The 21,038-nt window shown below is 38.4% G+C and overlaps 2 protein-coding genes across 9 annotated transcripts in view; one reads left to right on the top strand and one right to left on the bottom strand.

Annotated features, from left to right (window-relative positions):
• Nucleotides 1–21,038, top strand: part of pcbp3 (poly(rC) binding protein 3) — a 48,404-nt gene that overhangs the window by 12,367 nt on the left and 14,999 nt on the right. For 3 of the 8 annotated variants that reach the window (XM_088353091.1, XM_088353085.1, XM_088353092.1), the window contains exons 2-7: nucleotides 8,392–8,498; nucleotides 16,794–16,955; nucleotides 19,593–19,616; nucleotides 19,687–19,719; nucleotides 20,669–20,785; nucleotides 20,853–20,984. In XM_088353091.1, the coding sequence (XP_088209217.1) occupies nucleotides 16,881–16,955; nucleotides 19,593–19,616; nucleotides 19,687–19,719; nucleotides 20,669–20,785; nucleotides 20,853–20,984 (381 nt within the window). In that variant the 5' untranslated portion in view covers nucleotides 8,392–8,498; nucleotides 16,794–16,880. Of the gene's footprint in view, nucleotides 1–4,900; nucleotides 5,000–5,987; nucleotides 6,064–7,295; nucleotides 7,443–8,391; nucleotides 8,499–16,793; nucleotides 16,956–19,592; nucleotides 19,617–19,686; nucleotides 19,720–20,668; nucleotides 20,786–20,852; nucleotides 20,985–21,038 lie in introns of those variants that run through there. The other 5 variants (XM_088353087.1, XM_088353086.1, XM_088353088.1 and 2 more) reach the window with 5 other exon arrangements.
• On the bottom strand, nucleotides 11,937–16,171 carry LOC148352933 (zinc finger BED domain-containing protein 4-like). Its single transcript, XM_088353149.1, has 3 exons — nucleotides 15,782–16,171; nucleotides 12,940–14,330; nucleotides 11,937–12,734 (listed from the first exon to the last, which is right to left on the bottom strand). The coding sequence occupies exons 1-3, from the start codon at nucleotides 16,015–16,017 to the stop codon at nucleotides 12,343–12,345; spliced, it is 2,019 nt and encodes a 672-aa protein (XP_088209275.1). The 5' UTR covers nucleotides 16,018–16,171; the 3' UTR covers nucleotides 11,937–12,342.

The raw sequence follows: 21,038 nt of genomic DNA, 5'->3' as shown, positions 1-21,038 counted from the left end.
GTAGTGGGCAGGGGACACCCTGAACTGTTTGCTAGCCAGTCGCAGGGCACACAGGGACAGACAATTCGCTCGCTCATTCACACCTAGGGACAATTTGGACCGGCCAATTAACCTGACATGCATGTTTTTGGAATGTGGGAGGAAACCAGGGTGCTCAGAGGAAACGCACACGAACACGGGGAGAACATGCAAACTCCTCACAGGAAGGTTCGAGCTCATGACCTCAGAACTGTGCAGCACACACGCTAACTACTGCGCTGCCGTGCTGCCCGCTACTTTTTTCCCTTTGATTTTGTGTAAGTGTTTGTCTTACTCTCGGTCACCCCTTCCGAGGGATATGACCAGGGTAGATAGATAGATATAGAAACGAAATGCTGGCAATTCAACATTTTTAAAAAAATGCTAAGCCAAGTTTTACCTCCTCATCATCATCTCCTACACAAAATTTGTGCTGAAGTCTAAATGGACCTCACACTGCCATTTACTGGGATTTATTTTGTGAATGCATCATACATTTCACAGCAAAAGCCTCTTAGGTACCTTAACTGATGCAACTCCTCGTTTTTTTTTAATCTAAGCCACCTTTTGTGCAAAACTGACAGCATTCTTCTTTTTTTTCTGAGAGTTAGCATTTGCTAGCGTCGGCTTTGCGCGTCAATGCACTTGTGAGTGCAAACGTGCTTACAGCCGCACTTCATCTATTTTTCAATTTTATGCACTTAGCGCACTCACGTTTCCGGTGGTTGAGATTTTACAGTGCTCTGCACTTACTACCTCTTAGCTACAATGCCATATACATTATTATTTTTGATTGTAAGTTGTTTACATCAAAGTAAGCTAAGCAGCTAGCACGGGTACAAGTGTTTTTTGACTAATTTATTTGTTATGAAATGTAAGGTTTGTATTTTGCTATTTTAGTAACAATGCACTAACTTATAGTATATTTACTTTTTTGTAGTTTTTGTGCATTCACTCGTTTTCTTAATCAAGTATTAAAAATTTTACATCCAAACAAGTTACCAAAAATTTTTATTTTGGTAGATAATTCTTTAAAATAGCAATCTGCTGCCATCTACTGGTACGGATAATCATTAGAGTTGCTTCACAGTGACCACAAATAGAACAACCCTGGTAATACAAGCACTTTCTTGGAATGCAAAGCATTTTTTTTTTCATTACAAACATTTAATATTGAAAATAACACAACCCTGACATTACAGGCAATGCCTGGAAATCCCGGGCATTTTTTGCTAGCATTCAATGATAAAATTAGACAGGTACCATCCAGTAATGCAAAGCACTTTTTCATTGCAAGCGTCCAATGATCAAAATCTTCAGAATTTTAAGTACTATCCCTGATTGTAAAGCACTTTTTCATAACACGCGTTCCATGATCACAGCTAAGCATCTCTTCCTTACAAGCATGTAATAGATATACTTTTTAATCACCGTAGGGAAATTCACATTTCCAGCAGTATCCTTGTGTTGAAAATAAAAAAATAATTAAGTAAAAGGAATATAATGCATAAATACCCAATGTGTAACGTTTTGATATAGAGTATTTAGATAGTGCTGGATAAAATACACACTGTAATAAGAATAGGGTAATATGCAATGTCAGGGTGTGGTTTAATGTGGGCTTTTACTCCCCCGGGTGGAGTTAAAGAGCCTCATGGCATGAGGAAGAAATGATCTCCTCAGTCTGTCTGTGGAACAAGACTGTGACAGCAGTCTGTCACTGAAGCTGCTCTTCCGTTTGGAGATGAATGATCAAAGTAGAACAACCTTGGAATTACAAGCCTTGAGATCCAAAGAGACATAGTAGGAAAATATTTTGATTTTTTTTCTTTTGAGAGACCCATACTATATATTTTAAGACAACTGTCAGCGAAATCACCAACCCGCTTTTCAGACAAATCAAATTTTTCAGCGCATTTTATTTTACTTATGACGTTGGATGATTTGATAAAATTTCTGAAAAAGGAATAATGCCAGAGCCTGTTCCTCATATCAACAAATATACCAATTTAAACTTGTCCCCCTCCAACAATTACTTAAAACCATTAAGGTTCATTTTAAACTACATTTTGGTCATAAATGAATGTTTTAAAACAAGCTGCAAGCCTAGTTCTTTTGTAAATACTGTTAACAAGGATACTGACTATTTACCTTTGGTGCAAACGACGCTGGGCAGACAGAGGTAAGCTGTGTGCATAACTCGGGCCTCTCCTATTGCTCACCCAATCAAATTGGCGTTTCTGCCCGATTACAGTTTTCCTTCGAGATGTTATCATTAAGTGTCTCAACGGTGAATGTAAATTGTTTATTGAGGTTCCATATAAAGGATTCCCAAGCCACGTACAGCCAAAACGGGGTTTGTTGATGTGACACACATTGACTGTAAACTGTAGTGGGGAGTATGCTCTTTATATACTGGGCCGAACCACATAAATTTCAAGTACTATATCAGCTATGTGCGCGAAAGACTCGATTGGACGCGTATGAGACTTGGATCTCTGCAAATGCATGACCTTAATTTTATCTTCGGGCCATATGTGCTCATCAAAAGAGCCACATATGGATCGCGTGCCACAGGTTACCAACCCATGCTATACAGAAATGCAAAGCATTTCTTAATGCAAGCACCCAAGAATCAAATTGGACCAACCCTGGCATTGCAGGGCCAATCTGGGAATGAAAAGCTTTTATTCTTTGCAAGCGTTCAATAATCACAGCTCAGCATCATTTCATTGCATCTGTTTAATGATCAAAATAAAACAGCCTTAGTGGTAAGAGAACTGTTTGGTAAATTAAAGCATTTCTTTGTTGGAAGTGTTCAATAATAAAAAATATAACGAGCTTGTTATTATGGCAACTTTTGGGAATGCAAAACATTTCTTTATTGCAGGTGTTCCATGAACAAAGTAGAACAACGTTGGCATTACGAATACTGTACAGGAATGCGATGCACTTTATCGTTGTTAAAGTTTAATGACCAAAATAGAACAACCCTGACGTTACAGGTCCTTCTGGGAATGCACAGGACTTCTTAGTTGCAAATATTTAATGATCCTATCACTTGCTCTTCATTGCAAGCATCAAAACATCAAAATAAATCAATCCTGACAATACATGCCTGTTGGAAATGCAAAGCACCTCTTCATTGCAACCGTTCACTGATCACGTCTAAGCATCCCCTCATTGTAGGGACTCAATATTTAAAATAGAACAACCCGGGGATTACGATCACTGTCTAGGAAAATGTAAAGGATTTTTTTGTTGCCAGCATTTAATGATCAACTGTAACAGTGATGTCTCTAAATGTATACGAAACATAAAATGGTCGTTTTATGACAGCAGGTGAAGGATATTCGAGGAGGGCATAAGTGCAACTCTATGGGGAGCCGACATTAAGCTTTTACCTCATTAAATATTAAAAGCGTCAAGGGAGAGTAGTGGAAGGGGAGGGGGTCTCTTTCATTGACTTTCAGACCAGCCGCTAATAGGCATTTTCTCGCGAGCACTCATGAAAAAGCTGAAATCAGATTGGAGGATTACTTTAATATGAAATGGGGGGTGGGGTGGGGGTTGGCGGTTGGGTATTATACACTTATTCCCTTCCTGTTTGATGCTTTCGGGAGATCAGGTCACCCAGGATTATGCAACTCACAGTGCTACTTAACCTGAAGTGTAACAACTCTCTTCAATTTTGGCTCAATAGGGTCACTTTGAGCCCCCCCAAAAATCTCTTTACTGTAATTGCAAAAAAAAAAACCCACAAAAAAACCGACAAGCAAAGTAATAATTTAAGGATGGAATCGCAAGTCAACAGATGTACTGTATTGGTTGTAATACATTAAGTTGCAAAAAAAAAACTTCAAACGAAAGTTGTAATTTTGGAATATTACAGTTTATCGTACATAACAAATAAATAAATGTGCTATATTTCTTAAAATGATAATAATAAAGAAAAGAAAATATTCCGTTGCTGAAAAAAAGCACAAAAATGTAGTGAGATCGTGAGATATTTCGGATTAAATTACAAGTCACCAGCTCTATCATATTTTCAATAATAATAAAATATGTATTTTTTCCTAAAAAGCACACGGTACGTAGTAATTTTGAGATGGTATAGATTAAATTACAGATGCATTGTATTCCTCATTTTAAATCCTTTACCATTTTCTGGGAAAAGTGTTTATTTTAAGTGTTTTTTTTTAATGTTAACATCTCATCTCATTAGCTGCACCACTTATCCTCAGTAGGGTCGTGGGGGTGCTGGAGCCCATCCCAGCAATCATCGGGCAGTGGGCAGGGGACACTCTGAACTGGTTGCCAGCCAGTCGCAGGGCACACGGAGACGGACAAGTCGCTCGCTCATTCACACCTAGAGACAATTTGGACTGGCCAATCCACCTGAAATGCATGTCTTTGGAATGTGGAAGGAAACCGGAGTGCCCGGAGGAAACCCACGCAAGCACGGGGAGAACATACAAACTCCGCACAGGAAGTCCGGTAGCTGGATTTTGAACCCACACGAAGGTTCCCAAGACCTTAGAACTGTGCGGCACACGCGCTAACCACTGCACCACCGTGCTGCCCAAATGTTAACATCTCATCTCATCTCATTAGCTGTACCGCTTGCTTATCCTCATTAGGGTCGCGGGGGGGCTGGAGCCCATCCCAGCCATCTCCGGGCAGTGGGCAGAGGACACCCTGAACTGGTTGCCAGCCAATTGCAGGACACACGGGGACAGACAACTCACTCGCTCATTCACACCTAGGGACAATTTGGACCAGTCAATTCACCTGAAATGCATGTTTTTGGAATGTGGGATGAAACCAGAGTGCCCGGAGGAAACCCACGCAAGCACGAGGAGAACATACAAACTCTGCACAGGAAGTCTGGAGCTGGATTTGAACCCACGCAGGAGGTTCCCATGACATGAACTGTGCCGCTCATGCGCTAACTGCGCCGCCGTGCAGTTTTTTTCCTCTAGTAAGTGTTCGTGTAGTGCAAGCATATATTTTTTTCCGAAATGAAGATATTTTATCTGGTTTCCTTAAAAAAAATATTGAAAAGAAACACTTAATACGAAACATCTTAATTTGTGTTTTTCCCATAATTCCTAGTAAAATAGGTGCAACTATAGGTTATATATTTTGTTATTGAATAAAAAAGATAAATAACGTTAAAAAAACAACTCTGAAAAACAATTATTGTCTAATTTTATGTTATTTTGATTTGTTTTTTTTTTTCTAGTAAGTGTTAGTATAGTTTAGAGCAGGGGTGTCAAACGGGCGGCCCGCGGGCCGGACCAGGCCCGCTAATGGATTGAACCCGGCCCGCGAGACAACGCGGAGGGAAGCGCAAGAGAAAAACAAGCTGAAGTTTGAAATATGTCCACTTAATGTTGCCAAAGCCAGGTGCCTCTCACTAAGACGATGTACTTGTATGTATTTATCTCTCTCTCTCTCTCCTCTTTGTCTCTTTCTCTCTCTCTCTCTCTCTCTCTCCTCTTTGTCTCTTTCTCCCTCTTTCTTTCTCTCTCTCTCTCTCTCTCTCCCCTCTTTGTCTCTTTCTCTCACTGTGTCTTTATACCTTATTTTGCTCTCTCTTTTTTCTTTTTCTCTCTTTCTATCTTGCTTTACCCTCCTCTCTTTCTCCCCTTTTCTCTTTCTCTCCTTCTCTTTTCTCTCCTTCTCTTTTCTCTCTTTCTATTTTTCTTTGGATATCTTTCTATCTTTCTCTTCCCTTCTCTCACTATTTCTCTTTGTATCTGTTTTGTTTCTCACGTTCTCTCTTTCTGTCTCTCGCTTTCCCTCTCTCTTTTTTCTCTCTCTCTCTCTCTCTCTCTCTGTCTCTCTCTCTCTCTCTCTCTCTCTCTCTCTCTCTCTCTCTCTCTCTCTCTCTCTCTCTCTCTTTCTTTGTCCCACCCTCTTTCTTTTTCTCTTCCTCTCTTATTTCTTTCTCTCTAATCTACTAGTCCGGCCCCCGAGAGAACGTTTGTTCCATCGTGTGGCCCCCGAGTTAAAATGAGTTTGACATCCCTGGTTTAGAGTGTAAGTACATTTTTTGCCCAAAATGAAGATATTTTATCTTGTTTCCCTAAAAAAAATTTTGGGAAAAGAATGCTTTGAAAAACAGACATTTTTAAAGTGTTTTAGCTAATGTTTTCTAGTAAGTGTGAATAAAAAAGTCTTAGAAATATCCTCTAAAAACACAAACATTTCATTAAAAAAACATTTAGAATAACTTAATTTTTATGTCAATGGGGTGCACTGCAAAAGTATTTTGTTGACATAATATTTTTGTAATGAAATAAGGAATGTGTACCGAAAACAATTAGAATTGCTAATTCAAAGATTTTTTAAAGGTTTTTTTCCAAACAAGATTTAAAATATTTCTTGAAATCTGCTCAATTAAGCAAATGTGCTCATTTCAAATGTTTCTTCTTCTTATCTTCTTATATATATTTGTATAAATATTGTGAAAAAAATATAAAATTATTTTACATTCGCCATCGAATCTCACAATAAAATAAAAATGAAATTTAAAATGTAAATAAATTCAATTAAATACACGCTTTGTTGTGAGATTCGATGGCATCACCTTAAAAAAGGAGACATGGCGCTGTTACGGTTAATGAGAGCTAAAAAGCACTAGAGGGCAGCAAAGTCACGTTGTATTTTTTTTTCTTGGGAAACAAGTAAAATACATGTATTTTAAAACATTAATTATTCAAATTTTGGGATTATTTTGGTGTCAAAATAATCCATAGAATATTTGATCGCACGTATGGAAAAATAAATGGGACCGGTTGTATGAGATACAAATTTCTTGCTCGTTGTAAAATAATTGTGTTTATTTTAAGAATGTTTTTCTTATTCGAATATATGACCCTTGTTTCTTGATTAAAATGAAAAATCTGAATTATTTAACAGATGGTAGATTCATTGATTTCAAGTAGCGCTTATCCTCACACGGGGCAGAGGGTCGGTTATTTATTCTTCTTATTTTCATTTATAAATTTCCTAATTTCCCAAAATACGAGTTCAAATATGTTGAACCAGAGAAATTATATTTAAAAAAAGCTTTCTGTTGATAAATTCAAATTGTGTTGAACTTTTCATTGATTAAATAGGCCAGTTGTCGTGAGAGATTCAATGACGTCACCCTAAATGTATAAAGGCAGCAGTGATAATAAATAGCCACTAGAGAGCAGAAGACTCAAGTTACAAAATGATGTGGGTGACGTTTTCAAATGGTTTTATTTTCAAGTAGGCGCTAGAAGGCGACGTTTGAATACATGTGCTTTTAAATATATTTTTCAAAATGTAAGCAACAATGACGATTAATTAGATTTTATTTTGAATTTTTAAAAATAATTTCGTTTGACGACTCTTCTGCTTGGATCGTGATTTGTGTAGGTCGAATGGTCGTAAGTAGGGGAGCGTCTGTACCTTTTTATTACTTCTTTCACACGGTTCAGTGGTTTTACTACTTTTTCATACTTTCTTGTGCTTTTTCTTACTCTTCAGTCCTTTGAACTGTTGTTTTCATACCTTTCAATACTCTAATACTTTTCTCTAACATTGTAGCACTCCTTTCTTTCTGTTGAGTTTTTCTTGGTACTTTTTCATACCTTTTTGTGCTTTTTCTTACTTTCTTTTTTAAGCGTTTTTCATATCATTCAGTAACATTTTAGTTTTACCTTTTCATATTTTTCTGTAGTTGTACATACATTTCAATATGTTTTGCATTCTTTTTGTGATTAAGGGCCAAACAAATACATGTGAATTAACTTTTAAATGCTTTTGAGCATTAGGGTTGGAGCTCGGGTTTAGGGTAAGGGTTTAGGTCAGTACTAAGGTTTAGGGTTAGTTTTGAGGGTTTTAGTAAGGATTTAGGGTAAAGGCTGAGGATCAGGGCTAGGGTTGGGGTTTAAAGCCTCAGTGTGTAATATTTGACCACTAGATGGCACTGTACTGTCGAATGGAAACTAAAACTGGTGCCGCAGATCACAATGTAGAAGCAAGATTCCAGACAAACATGGCAGGACTTCTAGATAGGGATTAGATTATGTAAAAGAAATACAAATTTCTCAACTTATGATTTTTTTTTACTAAAATAAATTACATTGGTATGATAGTTTAGGTATTTTTGCCTGGTATTAAAATCAAAGTTGTTTTATTTTTTTATTTTTTTTACTTAATGAAAGTAGTTCATACCACTAGGAGGCACTAAACATTACACTTTGTCCCTTTAAGGGTAGGGTTTAGAGTTAAGGTTTAGGGCTACAGCTTTGGGATTATGGTTTAATCAGGGAAAAGTTGATCAGCTCTAGAAAATCGTCTGAATTTGAATTTGACTGTTTTTTGTGTTTGAAGGTTAGCATGTGCTGCAAATTGACTCATTAATGGCCGATGGACAAAGATAGCGTGAAAATCCTCCACGACCTTCATGACCTTGAAAGACATCCTATATAGAAAAGTTGGTGAGTTGAATGAACGAATGGATGAATGAATGAATGGGCTTTGTAGTCACTCTACAAATACAATGGGAGGGGGTACTCCTTTCAGTGTGAGTAAAACAGATTAAAAAGGTAAAAACGTGCAAAAGAATTATAATGTCCAACAAGTTGACATATGACATCCCTTTGGTCAGGAAGAGAACGCTAAAATGGGCTAGTGTCCAGACTTTGCAGTACTTGATTTGCATCTACTCTTTAGTTTTTTTTCTCACTTATTTCAGTAATTTCAGGTACTTTTCAATAATTCTGTAGTGATTTTTCATATTTTTCAATACTTTTTGAATCCTCTTTTTCATACTTTACAGTAGTCACTTCATGTGTATTTGTACATCTCTTAATCATGGAAAGTGTGAAAGGGCTGCACTGAGCACCATTACATTATCCCCTGATCTGAAACCTACATGAGGGAAAGGAAAAGCTCAAAACGCTCAGCATGAGGAAAATGCAAAACCTTGAGAAGGCACCACACAAGAGCTTAACGCCTTTTCTGGGATGACCAGGCTGCAATAGATGTTGCATTGGCTAACAATACACAAAATGTAGCCGATATCAAGAATAAATTCAGACGCTCCCCTATTTACGACCATTCAACTTAAGAAAAACGGGGGATGTCGAAAAATACCCGGGCATTGCTGTGAGTTAGTTTTTGTATTGTGTGCACCTTTTTCTGAGTAGAGGACATTACTGTAGTGCACGTCGCCGCGTGGCGCTGTGAGAGGTCACCTAGCATCCACCCCGAAGAAATCCGACTTCTACTTCCTAGTTCGTGTGTAGACATACTGTACTGTATCTCCAGCACGCTAATAATTTTATTGTTTAATATTTTGCGCATCCGTTCAATATGGTTGGTGTAAAGTGTAAAGAAGAGGCTAGCCCTTTCTTCTGAAATGAAGGTGGAATAAAAAAAGCTTGATGCGGTTGAGAAAATAGTTATATTGTTTTTTTCTACCACAGAGGAGGAAGTAGCTTAACTCTTGAAGGCAATCTTCCACAAGTGAGTTAAACTTCACTTTATAGAGCATTATTTTATGAAATGTTTATTTTTAAGTACAAAACAATACATGTTACATATACGAGCCTTAAACATACTTATGTAAATTTTAAGGATACAAAATATAGCACTGAAGCAACTTACAAATTCAACTTACGAACGATCGTCCTGGACCCAACTCGTTCGTAAGTAGGGCGGCGTCTGTATAGGTAATAAAAGTATGTCCGTCCGGCTGACAGTTTCCTGTTCCAAAATCTTGACCGATGCAGCAGGTTTTATATGGTGGCAGATGATATTTTGTTTTGTTTTCAGTACGTAAATTCCTACCTCTAACTCCCTTGAGAACGTTTTCATACTTGTTCAGTGGATTTTCATACTATTCAGTACTTTTGTCATACTTTTTTTTCTGCACGATTCAGTGCTTTTTTAAACTTTTCACTACTTTACAGGATGTCACTAGTTGTCAGTCCTTTTTGCTGATTAGAACTACTATTCAGTACATTTGAGTACTTATGATTACTGTAAATTCTGGACTATAGAGCCGCACCCACCACATTTTAAGAGGAAAACCGATTTTGTACTTACACAAGCTGCACCTGTATATAATCCGCATGCGCCCACATTAAAAAATATAACACAAACACAAAATTAACCCAAACCCGATTTTCAGTCCCGCGTTTGAAACTGAATGTCCTTCATTAAAGTACACGGTCCAAAATTCACAGCCGGCAAAATGAACGGAAAATGATACCGGTACTTAAGGTTTGATGCAGACCTGCAGAGTTCGGGTCCCGTTGAAAGTAATCCAAGGAAAAAAAGTGTACCGTATTTTCCGCACTATAAGGCTCACCTAAAAGCCTTTATTTTTTTCAAAAGCTGACCATGCGCCTTATAATACAATGCGCCTTATTTATGGAACAAAATTATTTCGCAAAGTCTTGCAACTAACTTGCAGCCGCCGACTAGATTTTCCCCCGAACGCCAAGTAGTCCGCGGTGTATGCTGGGATTTCATTGGGCTAACCAATGAGTCAATCATCATTTGAATGGATCACTATTGGCTAAAGTTATTCGGAGGTCAAGGGGAGGATCCTTTTTATCATTTACAGGCTGGCATTGGCTTGAACGGCAAAACAAAGCCTGCAATTGGCCAAAAAAGACGTGTCAATCATCAGTTGAATCGATCACTATTGGCTAAAGTTATTCGGAGGTCAAGGGGCGGATACTTTTTATCATTTACAGGCTGGCATTGGCTTGGACGGCAAAACAAAGCCTGCAATTGGCCGAAAAAGATGAATGCGTATAGCACGTGGCTGACGGCATAGAGAAAGCATTTTTTTCTATTCTGTATTTGTAAATATTCTATTCTCCTGGATTTACTACCCTCACGGATATAAGAGGACATTGGCTGCACATTATTATGAACACAACGACTTCGGCGAGCTACTCCGGGTTTTCTATTGTCCCTGTATCTTGTTTCAGACTGAACTCGATGTTTCTGTGATAAGCGGTGCAGATAATGGATGGAATGGAGTGTCTATTTTTAAATTAAACTCAATTCCAAGTGTTTATTGTCATATGCACAGTAAAGTTGCGAGTGAAAAATAAAATAGAAACTAAGGAATGTTTGGCATTTCTTGAATCCCAAGACTTTAACCTTCCGAATGATGGAACGATGCATTTGAGTGATATCGTACGGACACCGCATCCGCACGTGTCTGCGACACGTATTTGCTTCTTTGCAAGCTTCGGGAATGTTAAGGGGGTAATCAGTTTGACTGAATCATCTGACTGTTTTGTCGACGTTGCCATTGTAGCGCCTTATAATCCGGTGCGCCTTATCTATGGAAGATATAGGACCAAAAACTATTTTTTGGGGGTGCGCCCTATATCCCGGTGCGCCTTATAGTGCGGAAAATACGGTATATTTCCAAAGGTAAGGGTGGGAAAAATATATATCCACTATTGTCCGCCGTGTCCACAAACACGTCTCACCTTTCTCCACTTCCCGTCAGCCCCCGTTGTTTTCGCCCCTTCTTTTTGATTTGCCCAGACATGGGACCAAGTCACACATGTGCAAGTCTCAAGTAAGTCCCAAGTATTTTTTTCTTGGGCAAGTCAAGTCAAGTCAAGTCACAGGCTGTGTCAAGTCAAGTCAAGTCAAGTCCTGTAATAGGTCAAGTCAAGTCCAAGTCAAGTCACCTTTGGCGTACTGTTGTAATTTTAGCTTCAGAATCTGATCTTAATAAAGTGAAAGGCAATATATAAGAAATCAAGTAATCATCCTTGGCTAATGTGCCTAACCTGTAATAAAATATTTGTATCCTAAATACTCATGTTCAGTAAAATACATCATAGACTCAAACAAACAGTGATATCGTCAGTATTTGGTATTTATTGACAGAAAAAGTGATCTGTAGATCGAAACCCAAACTTTTACTTTTTTTTTACTTTTACAAAGTAACAATAACAGCTAAAACAAATACTAACTTACAGAGGATTAAACTGTCACATTTCTCTTGCTCTTTTCTTTGCAGATTTCTCTCTCACACGCTTTCTGTCACTCACTCAAACAGTATATCCATAAGTCAATCCCTTTTTATGAGGAAACAAATAACAGCTAAAACAAATAGCTTATTATTATTAAACTTTGTTACATTTCTCCTCTCTCTCTCACTCACACACACTCACACACTCTCACTCACTCACTCACTCACTCACTCACTCACTCACTCACTCACTCACTCACTCACTCACTCACAATGACACAAATTAACTCACTCACTCAGTCACTGTATATCCATCAGTCATTCCCTTTTTACAAGGTATTGCATTTGCAAAATAGAAGATTAGACAGGGTCTTATCTGCAAGCCGAGCTCGATGGGGTCTCATAATGATTCCACCATGGCTGAAGACTCTTTCCACTGGGGAACTTGAGGCTGGCACTGACAAAGCTTTCATTGCAACAGGAAAAAGGGCAGGGAGGACAGCCCTGTTTGCGTCCCAGAAGGACAGACAAGGCTGCCCACAACAAAGAGAAAAATAGTTATTTAGTTGTGTCTCTGGGTTGGTGGTTGGGTCCTGCTTGCGGCGTTTTTTGTAGCCTGAGAATAGGCCAGTGCTGTCTTCTTGCTGGCTTTCGCTTTCCTCCTCTAGGAATTCAGGACTCTGGGATGTTGTGTGAGGTTGCACCTCACGTAGAATCAGATCTAATTAAAACAAAGAAAAAAAAGGGCAAGCGTAAGATCTCATGAGCATTATTCAAAATTGAACATCCACAGTTTGATACGCTTGCAAAATCATCTCTAAAATGGATTATAATACTCATATAACTGTTTTGAATTACATTTCCATAATTTGATAATGGTGACACGCCTAAGTGTACATCACGTTAAAAAAAAAAAATCCACTGACCTTTTACCATGTCAACAATGTTATTCTTGACATCATCGGTGACAAGCACATCATGCTGAAGCCACATCATGGAGAAAGCCGGGTCCAGGACAGCTGACCTGATGTAGACTGGGTCTGCAAATGGCAGCTCTTCCCCTGATGCAGCTGACAACATCTTCACATTAACGAAGATTCCCCGGAACCGTTTCTTCAAAGAGAATTGCAGGCTATGGATCATGCTTCCCAGGAAGCGCACTTGCGGCTTGAGTCTTTCCAAGTGGTGGTTAAGAGACAATACACAGGGGAGGACAGAGCTAATCGTCACAATCTTCTCTCCCTGAGTAAAATCAGTGGCCTCTGCAAATGGCTGTAGCACATCACAAAGTTCCTTCATCAAGTTCCACTCCCTAATTGAGAAGACCAGCTCACTGTGTCCCGTGTTCTGAACAACACTGCACAAGTCCTGGTGACTGAATGAGAGCACTGCCTTGACTTGTCGGAAAGTTGAATTCCACCGTGTGTTTACAGCAGCGGGTATCCCTCGCTGATCAAACTTCTCCTCAAACGCATCTTTAAAGGTGCTGGATGTATGCAAGAGAGAGCTAAGCTTGGAGCATTTTGCAAAGGAACTGTTCATGATCCGTGCATCCTTGAGACCATCACCAACAGCTAACTGCAGAGTATGCGCAAAGCATTGCTGACGTTTAGGGCTTCCTCTGTTGATTGTGCGGTCCACAGTCTCCCAGTCACCTCTGGAGAGGTCTTCCCACAATTCTTCATCATCCAGATTGTCATCATCGGTTACTTCGTCATCTTGATCCTTCGGAAAACAGACTGAAAATGCTCGCTTCATATTCGCAGCATTATCACAGATTATGAAGTCGAGTTTTTTCCGAATGCCATAATCCTCACACAGGGAATCAAAGGCTTCAGCAATGCGCTCTCCTGTGTGAGATCCCTTGAATCTGCTGCATGCCAGCAGGTATGACTTCAGCATGACTCCTTCTGAGGTTGTTAAGACATGGCCAGTGACTCCCAAAAAGCCGCGCATCCTCCTATCTGACCAAATGTCTATGGTAACCGACACATGGTCTACACCAGCAAGAATCACTTTGATCTTTTCTTGCATGTCTGCAACAAGTGATTCTATTGTTGAAGTTATTGTTCTGCGGCAGATAGGCTGGTATTTGGAGTCGACCACAGACATGAAGTGCCTGAAATGTTTATTTTCCGTCATTGAAAGGGGCATGCTACATCCAATCACAAGATCTGTAACAATAGCATTGGTTATGGACTTCTGTTTGGGATGATTTGCTGAATATGCTTCCAGAGGACGAGACTGGATGAACTGTGATATTGCAGGCTGTGTAGTATCAGTGCAGGCGTTTCTTGTCCTTTCATACTCTGCATATCTGTGAAGCAGATGCAAAAACAAGAATGAGATGTCCTGTATGGTTGGGCAGACATGAAATCATGACATATGGTTAAAAAAACAGTTGTTTGAAACTTTCTGTATTTTTTTTTATCTATCTTCTGGATGATATTACTTAATATCAAATCAACTGTAACTGAAGCTTTTACCACATTTTTTTACTTTTTTATGCTCATAAAGCTGGTATATCTTAACCATGTGATAGTTAATAAATAAAACAATTTATTTAACATTTCCAACCATGAAATCAAAATTTTTAAAGAAAATAATGAGCTAATATTTATTTTTATACTAAAAAGTTACTAAAAAAAAACTACAAAAAAAACTTCCATAATTGTCGACTTAGTGGTCTTAATTATAAGATTGGATTAACATTATTGTCACTATTTGATTTGGAGACTACTGGCATAACTTTTGATCTAGCCTGCACGATTGAGGCGGTTTTAGCGTGATGACGTTGTAGTCTGATTGGTTGTAGCATAGTCCAGTAGTACACAGAGGCATTTGATCAACGCAGCCTCTCGGATGGTTGGCCAGACTAAACTCGTGTGATGAGTTTATCACACGTTTATCACAGTTTATTAATAGTCGCGATAGCCAGGCTTTATTGTTGCACTTTTATTGCACTTTATTGTTGTCAATGTCTACGCATAGGACAGTGTGGAACGTAATTTCGATTCCGTTTTATGTCAAGTACATTTGAAGGAACTGGCAAATAAAACTGACTTTGACTTGACTATGTACGATCAGCATGCCTGTGAAAAAGAGCGGATCCCCCTGCAGCTGCCGCCAACCCCACACTCTCCCCAATCGTGGAAGGTGCCCTTTTGCCAACACTTCCAAATTATATGCAGATTGAGACTATAACATTAAGGCAAAGACACATTTTTGATCATGTACAGTGCACGTGTCCTTCTCAACTTCACCGCTTAGCCTACCCTATTTTCTCAATTAGACAGCCCGTTTATCCGTAGCTCCTAGCTCAATATGCCTGGCTTGTCTTTTGCGTTACCCGTTGTAGGATAGACGAGGCACTATGAGCACAAATGCATTCGTTTTACTCAAACATACTGCAATGTTTATAAAAGTAAATGAATGAAGCATCATTGACGCAGGTTACGATAACCTCTCGTCTCTGCATAAGAATGTCACAATGATAAACTGAAACCCCCCTGTGCAGCGGCTAAATCGCCCTGCCGCTCACTCTTAGCTAACAACCAAAGAGTAAGCAACTGGACTTTTTAGAGATTGAGCTGTAGATGTTCCTCATGGAAGTTCCTCAAGCTCAAATTAGAAGTCCAGTTGCCTACAACTAAACTGTATGGATAAAATGACCTGGGTGAATGACAATATTCACAGACATTAGCCAACATCCAACTCACCAGATATTAACACATTGACAAACAGATATTAACACTGACAAACACTTACTGGGCAGAATGGCTCTTCAAATGTCGGATGAAATTTGAGGTGGTGGTCTGGCTGTCCGAAATTTTCCCGTTGCAAAATTTGCACTGCGCTGTTCGCCGTTTACCTTCTTCACAGAAGTTTTTGAAGCCAAAAGTTACTACCCTCGGAGCAGACATGCTGACTTCAGGTGGTTGCCGTGGAGGTGTGTGGCGCATGGGCAGAGTGGGCGTGACATGAGAGCGTTTCTCAGCCCGCATCCCGTACTGTAATTGTCAACATTATTTAAATAATGAAATATATATATATATATGAACACGCAAGTCATTCAAGTCATCGTGGCTCAAGTCAAGTCAAGTCCCGAGTCTTAGATTGCCAAGTCCAAGTCAAGTCACAAGTCATAAAAACAGCGACTCGAGTCGACTCGAGTCCAAGTCACTAAGTCTCAAGTCCCCATGTCTGGATTTGCCTGTGCAAAACATATCAGAATAAGTCTCTAAAATAAATACATTACAAATATATAGAGTTGCAAATACATATTATACATGGTTACACATATTTACAAAGAAAGATGGTACACCGAGAGAGTTTTCAAAGCTTTAATAATAATAATATAACTTTTATCCCAAACGGTGCCTGTGACAGGTAGCAACACGCTCACAACACAGTAAACGGGTCTGTTAAAAAAACATACCGTACTTGTAAAAATCACGGTAAACCGTCCTCATCTTCCTCCTTAGAACTGAAGCCATCAAAGTCGTCTTCCTCAGTGTCGGAAAGAAACTTTGTCATATAGACTTTTGTACTCGAGCGCCGCTAGCGGCCGTTAGAAAAATTACATAAATTGGCCGCATCACTGAATAAGCGGCAGGGTTGAACGTTTGGGAAAAAAGTAGTGGCCCATAGTCCAGAATTTACAGTACTTTTAAGTACTTTTCAGTAATTTCCAAAGGCTTTCATTTTATCAATTTTTATTTAAACTTCCCTTTTATAAATAAAAATGTCAAAATGTTATTTTGTGTGCGATGCTTGGCAGGTTCGCACCTGGCTCGCATCCTGTAGCATTCCTTCTGAAGGTTCGTCTCCGTCGTCATCATCATCTTCATACTCATTGAGTCTTGCCATGGAGTCCAGCCAAGTCCAGTCCGAGGGCGGCCTCAACGTCACCCTCACCATTCGACTCCTCATGCACGGAAAAGTAAGACAAACAACACACAACATGACAGGTGAAGACTGAAGTGCTGCACTACCATTGAAAAAACTGAAAAGATATCCAGGATTGGCCCTTTAGACAATTTTTTTAACCCAATGTGGCCCCCCCACTCCAAAATATTGCCCACCCCTGATCTTGAAGATCATTCCTCACATGAAGTTGATTTAAATCATTTCTCGAGTACATCGGCTATCTTTAAAAAAAGAAAAAATCAGCGTAACCAAGGACCAATTGGCCTTCGTGTGCGAGTTCCAATCGTTTATCGGAAGTCTTTGCGGTATTCCAGCCATCTTCCAATTTATATCTATTCAACTCAACATCATCCTTGAGTCGATTCAAAGTCACGGGGCATTCAAGCAAATCAGAAAATAAGCAGTTGATCACGTAGCGAAAAGGTGGGCGTCAAGCATCACGTTCTTCCGTGGCAGTGTCTGCGGCGCCTTCCGCCACTGCTGTCGACAAGTGCACACAAACCTACAGGGTTTATACAAGTGCTTGAAATCCTTGAAAATGCTTGAATTTTAATTTTGTGTTTCAAGTTTTGAAAAGTGCGAGAACAGGATTAGGGCTAGTGTTACATCTAGTAAGGGTTTTAAACTGATTTTAGGATTTCCAAATTAGTTTGGGGCTAGAGTTTTAAACTAAGGATTAGGCTCTCGTTCTTTTGATCAGCTCTGGATTTCTTTTTTTAATGCTACTGGAAAATTTGTAAAAAAATTGGTGCTTGAATTTGGCCTTGAAAAAGGTGTATGAACCTTTCACCCAGATATGATGAGTTTTAAAATAAATAGAATAATAGAATTAATAAATAAATACAAAATGAATAAACAATTGAAAAGGTAAATAATTTACTTAATGAATAAAATGATTGCATTAATACAGAAAAAGTTTATAGATAATTCAAGAGAGACAATATGAAAATCAATAGATGCAATTAACTAAATGGACAAATAGTTAAATAATAAAATAAGTAAGACATTTAATAGATGATTGAATTAATACATGATTGAATAAATAAGTAATTAAAAGAGTAAATAAATACACAATTAAATTAATGAATAATTTATTAAATAGTAGAATTAATATTTTAGTAAATATATGATTGAATGAATGAAAACAAATAATAAGTAATTACATCATTGACTAAATAAATACATTATTTCATAAATATGTTTTTATAAATATTCAATAAAGAAATGATCAAGTAAATAGATAATTAAATGAATTCATGAATAAACAATTGAATGAATAAATGATTGAATGAGTAATTAAATACTTGAATGGATGATCTAATAAATGTTTGACTAGGCAATTGAAAAAAGTAAACCATTATTCACTTACATGAATAAATACTTGACTAAATCAAAACAATTCATGGATAAGTAAACATTTAAATGAATACATGAAATGAATGAACAAATGATTGAAAACAAATAAATACAAGACTAGATAAATAAATCAGTTAATAAATAGGTGAATACATGATTGAATGAATAAATAGATGCATGATTACACAAAAAAATTAACAGAGTTGAATAAATAATTAAATGATTAAAAGTTTTAATAAATGATTGAATAATTAAAGAGATATAGGATTACATAAAACATATAATTTAAGAGAAATAATCACATTAATAATTAAATGGACGCATTGATAAATAGTTGAATAAATAATTGGACAATAGATGGATAAATAATTTTGTAATATGATACATTAATAGATGACTGAATGAATAAAATAAATACATAAATAGTTAATTAAGCACATAAACCAATACATAAAACAATTCGACAAATAATTAAACGGATAAACAGTAATTAAATGAATAGACTGATTAATAAATCATATTAATAGTGAGGTAATTTGATAACTTATTGGAGGAATTAGGGACGGGTACTTAAAATATGAATATAATAAATAATTGAAGAAATCAATAATTGAAGAAGCGCAGTGGTTAGTTTGTGTGTGGTACAGTTCTGAGGTCATGAGATCGAACCTCCTGTGTGGAGTTTGCATGTTCTCCCCGTGCTTGCGTGGGTTTCCTCCGGGCACTCCGGTTTACTCCCACATTCCAAAAACATGCATTTCAGGTTAATTGGCCGGTCCAAATTGTCCCTAGCTGTGAATGAGCGAGTAAGTTGTCTGTCTCTGTGGCTGGGAACCAGTTCGGGGTGTCCCCTGCCCACTTGCCTGAAGATAGCTGGGATGGGCACCAGCACCCCCGCGACCCTACTAAGGATAAGGGGTGCAGATAATGGATGGATGGATATTAAATGAACATGCGAGTAGATAAATAAATATAGCATGTACTGTATAAGTAAACAGTGTTATGATAAATGAAGTGAAATAAATAGGCTGTTGTAAATTGTTTAAAAAGCTGCAAAAAGAGGTAAGCAAGGAAAAGCATCTGACTTATGAAAGGCTTTAGGGCTTATTTATGAATATTAATTCCTATGCGGGGGGGCATTGGGCGGCCTGCGGCTTTAAAGGACGTCCACTTACTTGCTGAGGAGTTATGCTGCCTCACCTCTGCCCGATAAAAGTGATAAAGGGGGAAAAAAAACAACATTAACATTTGGCAGCACAAGTATGACACTTAGTTTTCGTTTTTTTCGTCTTAGGAGGTGGGAAGCATCATCGGAAAGGTATGTTCACCCTTGCGTCCTTGTTTTGCTTTTTATGCAAATGATCGTTTCGCTTTTTTATTGCACACAGAAAGGAGAAACTGTCAAAAAGATGCGAGAAGAGGTGAGGCACATTTTGCAGTTTCTTAATTAATGTTATTATTGCTCTTGTGTTTTGGGGTTGTTCCACCAAATTGGCGTCATTTGCATTTGTGAGAAACAAAATAGAGATAAGCGCTTTGGGAGGTCTCCGGTAACTGTAAAACCGCTATTTAAATGCAGACCATTTACCATAAAAACGGAACTTAGCAAAGCCAAAGTCGACTGTGTTAGGAATAGGACTAGAGCTAGGGTTAGGTTTTGGGTAGGGTTAGGGTAATGGTTAAGGTCAGGGTTAGAAGTAAAGGGTAAGGTTAGGCCTAGGGTTTGGATTTGGTTGGGTACGAGTTTATGTAGTATTAAGGCTAGGTTAGGGCAAGGCTTTGGGTAGCGTGACAGCTAGGTTTTGCATTAAGGGCAGAGCTAGAGTTGGTGTAGGTTTTAGGGTAGGGCAGAGTTTGGGGTTGGGGTAGGGTTTACATTAGGTTTTAGGGTAAGGCTAGGGTTTGGGGCAGGGCTAGGGCTGGGTCTATGTTTAGTCAGGGGCTTGGTGTTAGGGTAAGTGCTAGGGTTAAAGCAGGACTAAGGTTAAAACTAGTATTAAGGTTTGAGGAGGGTTAAGGTATGGTTTAGGGCAATGCAAGGGTTTAGTTAGGGTTTAGGTTAAGTTTTACGGTAGGGATAGGGTTTCAGGGTAGGGCTAGGGTTTGGGGTAGGGTCTGAGTCACATTAGGGGAAGGGTTATGGTTTATGTTTAGTCTAAGGCCAGGGCTAATACAAGTATTGAGGTTTGGGTATGGTTTTGAGTTAGGATTAGTCATGTTTTTGATTAAAAAAAAAAAAAAAAAAGTGTTTTTGGCTGTTGCCTGCATGCTTGCACAACACTGTACCGAACACACATACTAAATTTCACCAATTTCATTTGTAGTATTAAATGGAAATAAAATACTTAGTGAGCAGTTATTTGATTTCAGAGCGGTGCTCGAATCAACATTTCAGAAGGAAATTGCCCGGAGAGGATCGTCACCATCACCGGACCCACTGACACCATCTTCAAAGCTTTTGCTATGATTGCGTACAAATTTGAGGAGGTTAGCTTAGAAATTTGAGGAATGATTTTTTAAAAATGTTTTTTCAAATTGAGTGTTTGCTTTGCAGGACATCATTAATTCAATGAGCAACAGTCCGGCCACCAGCAAGCCGCCCGTCACCCTCAGGCTGGTGGTTCCAGCCAGCCAGTGTGGCTCTCTCATCGGGAAAGGAGGCTCCAAAATCAAAGAAATGAGAGAGGTAAGCCAATATTTGGTTCAATTTAAAGGGACACAGTTTAAAACCCCATCTCAT

The sequence above is a fragment of the Urocampus carinirostris genome, chromosome 14 (genome assembly GCF_059441175.1).
Source record: "Urocampus carinirostris isolate Australia breed hairy pipefish chromosome 14, RoL_Ucar_1.0, whole genome shotgun sequence".
In the NCBI taxonomy this organism is placed as follows: domain Eukaryota; kingdom Metazoa; phylum Chordata; class Actinopteri; order Syngnathiformes; family Syngnathidae; genus Urocampus; species Urocampus carinirostris.
Note: the sequence above shows the minus strand (reverse complement) of the source record. Positions and strands in the feature narration are given on the sequence as shown.